This window comes from Mastomys coucha, unplaced genomic scaffold, assembly GCF_008632895.1.
Source record: "Mastomys coucha isolate ucsf_1 unplaced genomic scaffold, UCSF_Mcou_1 pScaffold14, whole genome shotgun sequence".
Classification (NCBI taxonomy): domain Eukaryota; kingdom Metazoa; phylum Chordata; class Mammalia; order Rodentia; family Muridae; genus Mastomys; species Mastomys coucha.
In genome coordinates, this window is record NW_022196896.1 from 12864578 (window position 1) to 12879110 (window position 14533).

The 14533-nt window shown below is 41.9% G+C and overlaps 1 protein-coding gene across 1 annotated transcript; it reads right to left on the reverse strand.

Moving 5' to 3' along the window:
- Nucleotides 1–5269: 5269 nt before the first annotated feature.
- Nucleotides 5270–11132, reverse strand: Ndufaf4 (NADH:ubiquinone oxidoreductase complex assembly factor 4). The gene is made up of 3 exons (XM_031366483.1): nt 10844–11132; nt 10465–10568; nt 5270–7230 (listed from the first exon to the last, which is right to left on the reverse strand). Exons 1-3 carry the CDS (start codon nt 10977–10979, stop codon nt 6943–6945), a joined length of 528 nt encoding a protein of 175 aa, XP_031222343.1. The 5' UTR covers nt 10980–11132; the 3' UTR covers nt 5270–6942.
- Nucleotides 11133–14533: the final 3401 nt, after the last annotated feature.

A 14533-nucleotide genomic window follows, 5' to 3' on the forward strand; every position in this document is an offset into this window, starting at 1 on the left:
TCTGTTTCCATGATCTGTCCATTGCAGAGAGTGGGGTGTTGAAATCTCCCACTATTATTGTGTGAGGTGCAATGTGTGCTTAACTCACTCTTTTTCTAGAAGAGTATTCTACTATGTTATAGTCGCTACTCTATATGCCACAGTCCCACCCACAAGAGGAAGGCCTCAGGTTCCTCCACAGTTGTCAATACAAGCAATAAGCATCCCTGGCTCATGAGTCCTCACCATCCATACTACCTCTTCATTCGGCATGTTAGCTGTTCTGATTTTCTCCTTCCTCAAACCAAACAGGACAAATGGCAGACTGTACTACATCTGCAGATAGGTACTCCAAGTTCCCTCTGCTGGCTCATGTTGATACCAAACACTTTCAGGTCTGGCTGCTACCTTCTCTTGTTTTTCCTATATCATAGCCCTGGGGTGGCCAGCCAGGGTAGTCAGGCAGTTTCAGAGGGAGGACAACTTGCAAAGTAATAAGCCACTGTTAAACACACATTGCTGTAAACATTCATATAACTCATTTATAGCAGATGTTTACATGAAAGAAGACTGAGGCCAGGTAGGCCAGTTTGCATTGTGACTGCTGTAGAGAGCCCCGTACACTGCTGGAAACCGCTGTTGTAAAAAGATTGTATCTAGTTTCAGCTCCTTTCCAGAAAGTGATCAAAACTTCAGAACTTTTGTCTTTGCTGTTAAGGCCAGAGTCCAACTCATGCCATCTAGTGACTTTTAACTGCATTTGCACATCGAAGTATGTCTTTACAAAGGTTTTCTGCTGGGAACGATTCCAATCTTATGTGGCTCTTTTCTTAATCTCCAGATAGTGTTCCAGAGGCAGAGACTTACACTAGAGAGGAAAGCATCCCATTAGCGAGAGCCTCGCAAAAGCCCATGCATGTTTAATGGTAAGGGCAATGGGGCAGTTTGCCCCTTGCATCCCTCTGTGTCTGGAAGCAAACAGGTTTTCTCCAACCAGAGCACCTAGAATTTCACAGATGTTTCAGGGCCATGACTCTAGGGGTTGGCAGTCTGTCCCCTTGTGCATAAGAGACAATATAATAAATAATTCTACCGGGTCACCCAATAATCCTCCCCTGTTAATATGGTATCATCTATATTAATGGTAGTATATATTGAGAGCAGAGCAGTCTGAAGCCATCATGATATGACTTGACAGTTGGATGATGTCAATATCCCTGAGGCAATACCTAGGGTGGCCACTGTATTCTCACCCAGGAGAAGACAAACTGATGCTGTACGTGCTTGTGAGGCAATGTTGAGAGGAGTGTCAGTTAAGCTCAAACAGCATTAACAAAACCAAGAGCATGATTTTTTTTTTCTACTTCTTTCGCCATGTTAGGTACTGTGTCACGACTAGGAGGCACCACCACAGCTCCCTGTAGTCAATGTCATTTTTAAATTTCATCCTGCCTTTTTGCCACCCAGACTGGGCTATGATAGCTATGGCAGGCAGAATCCAGAATTCCTTATAATTCTTATATGGGCTCTATACTTGCAGTATGACACCTGGAAACTTATATTGTCTGGTATTTATTAGCTGCTTAGTTGTGGGGAGGCTAACAAAGTCCTACTTTTCTTGATTAATGCTGCCTTTACGGCCTGATCTTTGGGTTAAAACTCCCCCGCATAGAGGTCTGTAATGTCTTTCCTAATAGAATATTTACCTTTAGAGGCTGGGAGATTGAACAAATGCATAGTAGGAAGCACCACTTCCTAGATTCCATCAACTATCGCACAGGGCCCCAGAGACCATTTTGAGTGTTAGCACATCAGTGTATCTTTAGCACATGTGTCTATTAGACCTATTCTTGAAGGACCAGTACTAAACAGTGAGTCTGACGTGAGGCCTCCGATTGCTCCCTATAGCCTTTACTCACAGGAATGGAGTGGGATATTCATTCCAGCAGCTGGTTATGCTGGAGGGAGGAAATGCCTTACCTTCCCAAAGAAGCAGAAAGAAAAGGTTGTTGAGGGCTTGAGCTTCTTCCGCAGGACTGCCAAGCTTGCCCTTGTTTGCAAGCAAACCATTCTGCCTCTGCTTTCTTGGACCAGCCCTCATCTTTTCAGTACGTTTTTTGTCTCTTTTATGGGAAGGTGGATCCTTGTCCCAACTAGACTTCCTCTCTCCGGTTATGACTACATTAGAACTCTTATCCACCAGTTGAGCTGAGAAGGAAGAGAAAGGAGCTGTACCATTCTTGAGAGGCATTTGGTAAAGTTTTTTTCCTTCCTGGGCACTAAAAAAAGAAATCTGATTTATTTGGCCCTCAAGCCACAGGAGCATCAATGGCCTGTTGTGTGCCTATTTCCCACAGAATACCTTGGGTTTTGTGGGTGCTTTTCCATGGGGAAGGGAGTGACTGTCCTGGTGGATCTATCTCATTTAGGCAAGCCCCTCTCATATTTAAGATTGATCCAATCTGTAAGAAAATGATTTCCTAGGAAATAGCAAGCATCCTATGGGCATCTAGATAAGAGTTTATATGAACAGCACCACCGCTCACTTTCCAGCTTTATTTTCTGCTGAAGGGATATGCTGTCCCTTCCCACTTCCCAGTCTTACCTCCAGGCATTCAACTCACCAAGCAGTTGACTAAGTGTTTATAACATTTAGAAACTCTGTATTAGTATAACAATGTCCTGGTTTCTAACACAGAAAGCTCTTCACCTGAATATCCAGTACCTTTTTCTTGTACTGAATTAACAGACAGTTAAAACAGCAAGTATCACAGGTATGAGAGAGGTTCTTCCTTACTCCTCTCAAGGATCCTAATGTTTTACATTCCAGTCTGATTATGACGGCTCAAACCCGATCAAACTTGTTTTCTCTTGCTGTTCTAAACCCCTCAGTGGAACCAAGTAAGCAAGGGTTTCTAGCTTAGCATTCTGATCATCCACTATTTCTTGCAGGAGAGACCCTGAGAAGAGACAGGGCAGAGGGTTGATGTACTTATTAAACACAAAGCTTCTTCAAAGCTGTAAATTTTGCTAACACCTTTGCATTCTTGACAACAGCTAAATGGGCATCAGTGGCCACCTAAACTGCCCACAGCCACAGCCCTCTCCCTGCCACTAGCAAGATGTCAGCCTTCCTTCCCCACTGTAGGTAGCAGTTTGGGGATGTGGACATACTCATGGAGCATCCAACGCATGAGCCTCCCTTCTCTCATGGACTCAGATGACCAGGATTTCTCTACTCATTTCCTCGGTCTGTTGACTGCTTCACTGATTTGTTTTCTAACAACTGTCTTGGTGTAGGAGAATCAGTGCCATAGTGTTATGTAACAACGAGAAACAAAACCCAGGATGAGTAAGACGGCTCTGCTGGTTCTGCACTGGCACCATACCTGACAGCATGAGTTCAATACCTGGGGCCTCCATGGTGGAAGGAGAGAATCAACTCGCCTTTTGTCCTTTTATCTCCACATATAGGATCTAGCATGTGTCCACACCGATATATAAAACACCATACACACACACTCTTTTTGTTTAAGTAGGCAGATCTAGGATTGCAGTGCAATTTATTGGGGACTTACTGACAAAAACAGTCCTGGATGACATCAGGAGTTGCTGGATTCCCATGACATAAGTCAGAATGACGTAGCTTATAAAGTAAATCAGAGTAAAAGTAACTTCATTCAAGCCAGAATGTACCTGGGTTATCTCAAGCTAGTACCAGACAGACCCATTCCAGTTCTAGTAATAAAGGTCAGTCGTTGCTATGAAAATCAGTGTTGTTCTGGGCAGTTAATGGCAACTGTGAATGTAGATGGCCCTGGTCAGGTCAAGTTGAATCTATGACTAGTTTTATTGTTAACACTACCCGGTAACTAACCATTAGGGGAGAGAGAGTCCATGGAATTAATCTCCAAAAGGCTCTGTATTAAATAGTTATTTATCATATACAGATTCAGATCAAAGATCATGAATGTTCAAGGGAACTGAGTAAATATAGAAAGAAGGATGTCCATTCCTGAACAAGCACGCAGCTCTTTCCGAGTGGTGAGGCACTAAATAGAAACACGCTAAGGAGGGCACTAGGGGCTGCTGCAGAGGGGTTAAAACTCTGAGGCAAACTTGGCCAACGCAATAAGAGATTACCTCAAACCCCACCCCACCTCTAACCCCAAAGTAAAAGGTAAAGCTAAGATATTACATCAAATGCCTTTGAGAAGTAGTCTTTGTGGTTGGGTGAGCTCACCTGAGTTTATCTATGTGTCTCTTGACACTAAGTGGTTGGTACTGCCAGTAGCTGTACCTAAGTTTGGATACTCTATCTCTTTAGGGTAGAATTTCACCCAAACCACCCATTCTTCTGCTGCAGGTTTCTTCATGAACAGCTTTTCTCAGCTCTCATTTTCACTAACGCCAAACCTAGTTCTTTTCTTCTCTCCTCCTTATTCAATTCCATTCCTTCCAATTCAGTTCCTCGTTCTTCACTTTTCAAAATAAATATTAGACCCAAGTACTAGTCACCGGCCACCAGTACCAGCAGGCATGACAGTCACTGGTCATTGTTAGAGCACCTGTGATCTAGAATCCATTCATTCAGGGATCTTAATCCTGCTACCCAGTCTCTCATGGCAGAGAGGGTTGTCATCTATTACCCAAAGCTCTACAAAAGACTCTCCTACAAGCACACATTTGAGCAGTCTCGGCCTTTTATGCCCAGGCAACCCCTGTATCAATTCACATAATTCTTACAACTTCCATATAGGCCATCCAGTGTAGTTGTCAGTACAAAATATTGTTTCCTCTTCCACATCCACTAATCTCTGTAGATACTAAAGTTCCCCAGGAAAACATTCTTTTTTTTTTTTTTTTTTTTTTTTTTTTTTTTTTTTTTTTGTTTTTTTTTTTTGTTTTTCAAGACAGGGTTTCTCTGTGTATCCCCAGCCGTCCAGGGACTCACTATCTAGACCAGGCTGGCCTCAAACTCTGAAATCCACTTGCCTCTGCCACCCAAGTGCTGAGATTAAAGGCGTGCACCACCACTGCCTGGCTCCAAGAAAAATTCTTAACTTCACACTTGTGGTAAATGTGAAAAAACTTAATACTTGTAAAGCACCTAGGTTAGTGCCTGGTACATAAATTGCCCTTCAATTACTGGTTGTATAGTCGAAGACAATTTAGACACAGCTAATTAAGGAACTGAAATCTAAACTCCGTTTTTCCAAATGTAAATTCTATATACCTTGTATGACATTACAATTAGTGTTCTACATGAAAGAAAAAACAGAAAAGTTGGCTAATGTGTAAAATGGAAGGATTTTATTGTGATACCAGTTAAGAAACCATATTTACATCTGCTAGCCACCCAGTAAACATAAGTCAGTACTATTGATTTGCATATTCATTTTGAATTAAAGGAAGATGGTTCTGACTGCCCTTTCCAATATAATTTGCAATGATTAGAATTAGCATCTTCTCTTAAAGTTCTGTATTGAACCACAAGTATAGTTTATTCACTGGAACTAGATCTAAAAAAGCTTACAAACTTTCCAGTCATCTCCCATCTTTGCTGTTACACCTGCCTCTCCATCACCATGCTGGATCCCTCTCATCTTCTACATCCTTTCCAGGAGAATCTCCAGACAAGTATGTCTGTCTATTCTCTTGAAAGAATATGGACAAGCCCAACTCCCCCAACTCTATTCTGGCCTCTTGAAATGGGTTTCATTTGCGCAGAATAAATAAAAATACTAGTAGGATTATGAGAACCTAAATTCTGGTTTCCTTGCATCATAAACTACAGACAACTCTGTCCTATGTTCTGTAGACACCCATTTTAACTATAAGACTTTGTATTTGCCTGGTCTTTGTCATTTAATCTTCACTGTTATCCTGGAATTTACATAAGGCAGTTATACTTTTATAGAAATTCAGTTTCAGACAGGTCAAACAATATGGCCAAGAACCCACAGGTATAACATGCCAGAAGGAGCCAAACTCATATTACCTCATCTGAGATTCTATTACTGTAATATGTTTATGCTCCAGAGTTTAAGTGAATGAATCAGTAACTTTCTAGATCCCTTCAGGGATTTGTTTTCTACTTCTACTGGCTATTTCTTCTCCTAGGATGAAAACAGGTATAAATGTTTAGTTATCAGGGCTGGTGAGATGGCTCAGTGGGTAAGAGCACTGACTGCTCTTTCGAAAGTCATGAGTTCAAATCCCAGCAACCACATGGTGGCTCACAACCACCTGTAATGAAATCTGATACCTTCTTCTGTGTACTCATTTATAATAATAAATAAATCTTAAAAAAAAAAAGTTTGGTTATCAAATTGGATCCTCTTATTTTGAGTTGTTCATTCATTTTTCTCTCATTTCTAAGTTAAAAGGAAGTTATTTGTTCAAATAGTCTTAAGTATTGTCTCTCAGAAAACTTTTCAAGTTACCTATTTCTGTTTGTCAAGAGAGAGACAGCTAGCATGTCACAGATACCACTAATTCTTCTAAAAGTTATTTCATATTTAAAACATTCAAAAGCCCTCATGGATTTTTATTCTCTAGAGTAGTAATACATACTTTTCTTCCTTTGCACTCAGTTTCCTCTTTCTCCACTTGGGAAATATAGTCCCTGTGTCTCGTGCTGATCGTCTGTCTCTAACCCAATGCCATTCTCACAGGAGTCAGGGGCTCTTGTTTTCAATGTCTCCCACAAAGATCAAACCGTCCTAGACTGGAAAGTAAAACTTAATATTGAGTCATTTGGGCCACACAATCAATACTGCTAACATATATCCAGGAACTACGCATACATAAATTAAAAAAAATTATATAAACAATCCTGAGGAGGTAAAAGAGCTCTCAACGTTATGGCCCTCAACTCACAGTAACTTGTAAAATTTAATACAAGAAAAACAAGGACGTGGAGCTTAGGAGCACATGTAGGAAATTGTTTTTTCAGTTTCTTCATTTTGATTGTATTGCTTTCTTCTTGTCTTCAGGAGGAAAGATTTTGACTTCAAAAGTAACAAAATATTTGAGAAGGGAATTCACATCCTTCGGCTCTAAATGGTATTCTTGGGCGATTTTCTCAGCAGTCCATGTTTCTGGAGAAAGTTTATGGTTATTGAGAAGGGTCAATGCTTCTATAACAGTAATCTTGCCTTTGGGAATGTCCGTGATATGCTGATTAAAGTGATCTCCTATCGGCAGTCTGAATTCCTTTAGTTCTTGCTGTCGTTCAACATTTTTTACCTAATACCAAAAAAAAAGAGCTTTAGGATAAAATATTTACATCTTCCATGACTCTTAAGTCTATACCATTCCTTTTCAAATAAACACATATATACTTCCTCAAACTTTGCTTTTTCACTGTACTATTCTTTTCCTAACTATAGCTCGCTACAACCAAAAAAGCCTCTATAAAATTGCAACTGAATACACACCATGAAATCATAACCACTAAGCATTACTGACCCAAAATGTGAGACCCAAAGTGTCTAAAAATCCAAACCTTCTTAATTCCACCATAATGCCCCAAGTAGAAAATGCCACATTTAACTTCTTGTGATGGTCAGCAGTCAAAATGCAGGTACACTAAGAATAACCCGTCAACTTGCCTTCAAGTTGTTTAAGTTGTATATGAAATACAAAGTTCATAATTAAATTTGGATCCTACCACAAAGATGCTTCATAATATACATACAAATATTTGAAAATGAGTTCTGTAAAACTTTTGGTTCTAAGCAGCTAAGAAAACCTCACCTTGTATATGAGAAGAATGAGAACTGAAGAGACTAACATTACAGTGGTTTCAGCGCTCTAACAGCGCTGTAACACTGTTTGGGAAGAGCAGCCCTCTAACAGCGCTGTAACACTGTTTCGGAAGAGCAGCCCTCTAACAGCGCTGTAACACTGTTTGGGAAGAGCAGCCATCTAACAGCGCTGTAACATTGTAACATTGTTTCGGAAGAGCAGCCCTCTAACAGCGCTGTAACACTGTTTCGGAAGAGCAGCCCTCTAACAGCGCTGTAACACTGTTTCGGAAGAGCAGCCCTCTAACAGCGCTGGAACACTGTTTGGGAAGAGCAGCCCTCTAACAGCGCTGGAACACTGTTTCGGAAGAGCAGCCCTCTAACAGCGCTGTAACACTGTTTCGGAAGAACAGCCCTCTAACAGCGCTGTAACACTGTTTCGGAAGAACAGCCCTCTAACAGCGCTGGAACACTGTTTCGGAAGAACAGCCCTCTAACAGCGCTGGAACAGCTTACTTGAGAACTGCTTCCCATCCTTCCCTCACTGATGAACTGTTACCTAGACCAGTAAGATGCTTCTGGTCAGTGTGATCACAGCAAAAGATAGCACGTGCACTCACTCGCACGCAAGGGTGCACACACATCCACTCATACACACTAACTTGATCATATGCATCCATAGGCAGGGGTATCTCTGTGAGTCTCCATCTAAGCTTAACCTCAGTCTTTGTGTTTACTACCTAAGCCGTGCCAAGGATTCCCTTTTTCTTTTCATTTTCAACTACACCTGCCTACACCATTTCTAGGCCCACATCTGCATATTTCTCTCTTTCTCCCCCTCTCTCTTTCTCTCCCTCTCTCTGTCCCTCTCCCCGCCTCCCCTTCCTTTAATGACTCCCTAAAGCCCTCCTTCTATATCTAAAATTTCTTGGCATGTACTTCATGATGAAGCCATCACACCAAGTCCCCCTTCACTCTTCCCTTGTCTCATACACTCTAAGCAGTCTCTCGGACTCGCTCACTCCACCTTCTTGTGTCTCGGGCACTCTCTCTTTCTCTTCCACTTCCTAAATCTCAAAGTGTCTCTCATCTTCCAAACCCATGTACATCCGCCTCCCCCTCCATACATACAGATCTGACTTTTCCATTTAGTATTTCATATTAACCACTTGACACCAAGAAAATTTTTTTACTAACATTAACATCCTCTTTTCATTTAGTGAAAGGCAGAAAAAATTTACAAATTCCATATAAACATAAAATATTAAGAAAATAAGAAACTGAAAAACTACTTCCTAGCAGAAATAATAACTAGTTATGTTGGTAGCTAGAAAATAAAAATCACTCATTTTCCCATGCATTAAAATGAGAAGAAAATTTCTACTTAACAATAACATCTTTCTCCCTTCCTCAAAGACTAAACAATTAGAAGATCTTTACCTTTTTCTAGTTAAACTGTGAATACAATCTAATTATAATCAAATCTAAACAAGGCTTACTAAAGACACTGTCAATTTGATTGCCAAGTTCATTTAGAGGGAAGTAATTTTAGAATAGACAAGATGTCTTTTTAGGTCATAACAGTAACCAGGATGTGTCATATCACTTTATTGAGATAGTATGGGTCTAGTGGTAAGAAACAAAACCAAACAGCACCAATAAGTCTATAAACAGAAGTCAGAAAATTAGGAAATTAATTATAGTTAGGTGACTGGCACCTATTCGAAGATGTTAAACTGATCACTTCTACAGGTTAAATAACTAAGTATAATATCAAATAAGTATCTTTACCCAAAACCACAGTCAAAAACACCCCATCTAGTTCCAAGTATTGCTCAGCTTAAAAATAATACATTATAGCCATCAATCAATGTTTCTTTTTGTGTGAGAATCTGGTAGTAATGGAATCCTACAATCACTATTAAATTATGAGTATTATATAAGTAGCTGTAATTGCAGTCTTTTGCTTAGTATTAGATAGTACAAAAAATTTTATAATGCAAAAAAAAAAAAAAGTTTGAAGGCTGTGGCTGGTACTTGCTCTTCGTTTAATCTAACTCTCACTTCCAGACTGCCACTTGAATTCACACTCCAGGCTCAGGGTTAAATGTCACTTCCTCAGAAGCAGCCCCTCACCTTCCTGGGCCTGTAATTACACTTAGTTGTATAGCTGTCCATCCACTGATGTCTGTGGCCCGCAATGTATCACAGGCCTCAGAGAGTAAGACCACAGTCTGTTTTGATCACTACACATAAACACTTACACCTGACACATAAGACATGCCCACCATTCCAGCATACTATATTAACTTACATATACTATTACATATCCTGTAGGGACACATCCTCAAAACTATGAACACGCCCCCACAAAACCCCAAACACTGGGGCTGTCGTTAAGAGCATCTTAATTTACAGATTACGAAAATAGCTCTCAAAGTCACATTGGTCACCCAGCAAACCACTAAAAAGTGCCATAACCAATGCCTACAACTTCTGCAATAAACAATTCACACAGGTCCGTTCAACCAATCCTTTCACAGGTCTTTCGGATTTGCCCTAAGTGAGTCAAGCCCTGCCTGTGTCTAGCTTGCTGCGCTCTGCACTGACTGCCCCTCCCCAGCCCTTCCCGCCCACACACACACTTTGCACTTTCACCGGTCGCCCTCTTTTTTCTTGATCACTTCCTCAGACCTGCAAAATAAATTGCTGACTTAATTAACGCATACATTACCGGCAAGGAGGGCAGCGGATCTTTGGAATCGACATAGACATTTTTTAGTAATGACAGCAGCTTGTTATCTTTTCTAGAAACTTCTTCTTCGATTTCTGGATACTCTAAGGAAAGAAAAGAAGGCCAAAATTTCTTTTTTCTTTCTTTTTTTTTTTTAAGAAAAAAAAATCTCTAAAATCGTACATATGTATGATAATCTTAAAAAGCAATCATCTGGACATCTGGGGTAAACACTAGGGCGAGTCTGCGTGCACCCTGCGCAGACCGCGGGAGAGCGCGGGCTGCCTTGGGCTCCCGGGTTCCTTCCAGCCGCCACCACCCGGGGCCCGCGCGGGGACGACCTCAATGTCACCGGAGGCCTGGGAGGGGCCACACTCACGACTCAGGTGCTCCTGCAGGAGGCCGCGGGTGGAAGGGTGCTTGGGTGCCATGGAGGGCTTCCTCTTGCTGATCTCCCGCTCCGCTCGCTTCTCCACGTTGAAGTTCCTGAAGGCGCGGGTCACGCGAGCCCCCATCTCTACATCCTGATGCCCTCAGTTCACTACGCACGTGGGGGAGACACCGGCACGGGTGACCTCTGTACGCACGGAGCATGCGTACAGCCGGGGTCAGGCTCTGGTAAAACGCCGAGGGCGCGCTCGTCGCCCCCTGGCGGCCGGGAGGACGTACGCGGGACTCCGCCCGCCCCACCTCCTTTCGCAGAGGGCGCATGCGCGGACTTCTATGGGCGTTGCCAGGGACGCCTGCTGGGGACTCGGGAGTCTCTAAGTAGGAGCTGACGTGACCCCACGGTTGCAAAATCGCGAATGGCCAAAGTCTGGAGTGGAGACCTTCCAACCTCTTCAGAGGGCAGAGCGCAAGGTCAAGATTCTGAACTGACCTGCCCATGCTTTTGAGAAACGAAAAGAGAGAATTATTTGTTCTCAGGCGCTCTTCCGTTTTGACAGCCCTTATTTTCCTGTCCCTTGCCTGGCGCTTTCTGAGCCACTTTTGTTTTGGTTTTGTTTGTTTGTTTGTTTTAACTCTTTCACTACCTTCGCGCATCATTTTCCCACCACTTTGTCCCTAATGTTATGACTTAGGCGTTCCTTCCCCTTCTCCCATAAGTATTACTAACGACGCACTCCTCCATCAGCGCTGAATCACCCTGCTCTCCTCAGCCCCATTTCTTAGCTCTGCTTCCTCTCTCAGTCTCCGTAATCTTGGGAGACCCTGGTTTAACTTAACGGTGTATTTGGGGAAAAAAAAATCAACATTACACATTTTATCTTCCTTCCCCCCTCCACTCCCCATTTGTCTCTTCCTTCCTTTTCATTTCCTAAAGGATTCAATGTGATTGATCCATAGGTTTTTAAAGTCCACCAGCAAGAAAATAAGTTTCCGAATTAATAATATTTCTCCCAGACCGCGGTTGTGAAATCTATTAAAGATTTTAGCCTGGTTGATTAGGTGAATAGATTGGTCGAATCTAACCAATTTAAAGCAAAAATTAGGAGGAGGGGGTGTTAATTTTTTAAACTATTATTAATTAGACTGCTTCATTATAGGGAAAACACTAGAAGTGTAAAGCTCTCATTGTTGCTTATGAAACGTTTCTCTGGAGATGAAATATATAGAAGCTAAAACCGTGTTCAGTGAGTTAATTTGCTAGTTAACCTGAAGGTGGCAGTCTGCTCCAAGATTTCCATCTGAGAGCTTTTAAACAAGTTCATAACTGGATGAATGTTTTTAAAACCAATTTCTCTGGGCGCCAAGAAATGGTCCTTAGCCTCATTAAGTCTCTTCTGTGCTTTAAGAATTATAGTAGCAATTCCACTCACTGCCTGTATTTTAAAAGTGAAAATTTCATTTTCATGTGATTCCACCTAACTTAGGGCTACAGGAAAGTAGAAATTACAGGAAAGTAGCCCTAAGAGTTTCAAGAGGTTCGAGTGAGTCTGGGACAACAGAGAGTACAAAATTAAAGATCTGTGAATTTCTGCACGGAGGCAAAGCTTTATTTGACTCTGAAAGAGGCATCCTCAGGTGAGCCTAGTCCTGGCCTGGGGCTACTCAGACCTTTAAAGACCAAAACAAGGCAGACAGGCTCCTGCAGAGTCCACCTTCAGCTATCCTACTTTGGTAATCATAATGGAAATAAATCCTAGACCATAAATCCATAATTTCAGCTCTTCTTGTCAAAACATACAAAATAACGGGAGGTCTGAACTTAAGATTTTCCTCCTGGCTTCTGCTTAAGGATTGAAAGGAGATCCTCAAGGGAAGTCAGAAATATGCTTTTCTCTCAGCCAAGTTGGAGTAAGGTTGATAGCTGATAATGAATGATAGTGACGAGCTCCAAATATCACCAAAAGAATAAAATGCTAATTTTTTTGAGAAGAGACATTTTCCTTTGTTTTGTTTCATGCTGTATGCCCAAATGGTGCCAGGATAAAACAGGTGTTTACACCAAGGTCAGTTTCACTTGCTAACTAGCATGCTCTTTCTGTGTGATGGTGGTGTTGAACCCAGGAAGGCTAGAACATCAGTAGGAATTACATCAAGGGTTTAAAATGCCACCTACCTTTGCCTGGCGCTCGCAACAGTAATAGTCACCAGGCAGATGCCACAAGCGTCCCTCACTGTTGGGTAGCCATTTCCTCCTGGTTGAAACCTTTCCTCCTGAAGCAGGAGGGAGGCTTATGAGGCTCAGGAAGTCAAAGGAGCTCACAAGTCTGGGAAGGCTGAAGTCCACTCGATCAAAGAAGGCTTGGAGGTGAGGAGCTGCCTGCAGAGAGCTCCAGCTGCCTTGGTGAGCTGTCATGCAGATTAGAGTAGGCTTCTTCTTAGTGAAGTGGCTCCCTACAGTCATCCCTGTTCCTCTGATGTGTTCCGATGAGTAACCCCTGATAAATTCAGTTAGACTCTGGAGGAATTATTGCTTTATCCATTCATTGGCTTAGCTAAAGTTTGTAGACATTTATTTACATCTTCCCAAGAAGTGACCACCACATTATACTCATCCTCCTCAGATCTCCCTGCCTCGATTCACTATTACGCATCTCCTTCCTTTGAGCATATACCAATGTCCTACAAGATATTTTAGAACCTACACTCAGGAAAAAGGTGACTCAAGCTCAAGGGATACCCTGAAGGTGTTACAGTGAGCAAATTGCAGCTGTTCCTGGGTCTCAGAAATGTATGGAGACATGACATCCTCATGGGATATTGATGTTGAGGGAGAACCTCTCTAAAATCTGTACTACAGTCCAGGCGTCGATGAACTATTAAGAGCCCAATTCACATTCTGAGGTTCTAAGTTGGAGTCACTTGTTTGAAACTTGGGACTGGGGTCAGAGGTACCCAGACTCCAAGCTAAAATGCATTCATCTTTTTGCATACCTAGTACTCAAACTGAGAAATTGTAAATCTTATAAATCACACTGACAAGAAACACAGCTCTCAGCTCAAAAGAAATGGGAGCCAAATATGAATGACCGTGAGAAGATGAATATAGATTCAGGTTATCCTAAATAATGTGATCTCGTGTAGAAGTGGGTATGTGAACCTTTTATAAGCCAGAACAAAAGAATCATAAATTAATGTGTTTACCAATTATACTTATTGTGGCAAGCTTACCTGATAACAGCAGCTAAAGGGGCTGTTTGCTTTGGTTTATAGCCCAAGGCTATGCAGACTATCAAGGCAGGGAGAGCTTGGTAGCAAAAGTGAGCCAGCTAGTCACTTTGCCTCTGCATTCAGGAAGGAGAAAAAAAAGAACCCCTGGTGCTCATCTTGCTGTCTTCTTGTTTAGATCATGCTCCAAACCCATGAAATAATTTCACTCACATTTAAGGTAGGCTTTCCCATTGCAAGGAACCCTATCAAGAGAGATAGGCCCAGAGGCTCGTCTCTTTGGTGACTGTAAATTCTCTCAAGTCGACAGCCAAGAGTCATCCCAAGTCTATTCATGATCAATTTGACACTGTAACATACCACCTTTAAGTCACAACAGTCTATCCCTTGTCCTCGTAGGCTCATGGCTACCTCATACAATATATTTAGTCCAACTTCAAAAGTCCCCGAAATC

Excerpts from the sequence above, each read along its gene's own strand:
- Ndufaf4 (XM_031366483.1), bottom strand. The coding sequence starts at position 10,979 with ATGGGGGCTCGCGTGACCCGCGCCTTCAGGAACTTCAACGTGGAGAAG. Across the intron at positions 10,569-10,843 it reads CCTGCAGGAGCACCTGAGTC|AGTATCCAGAAATCGAAGAA; the intron begins GTGAGTGTGGCC and ends TTCTTTCCTTAG. Across the intron at positions 7,231-10,464 it reads ATCCGCTGCCCTCCTTGCCG|GTAAAAAATGTTGAACGACA; the intron begins GTAATGTATGCG and ends TTTTGGTATTAG.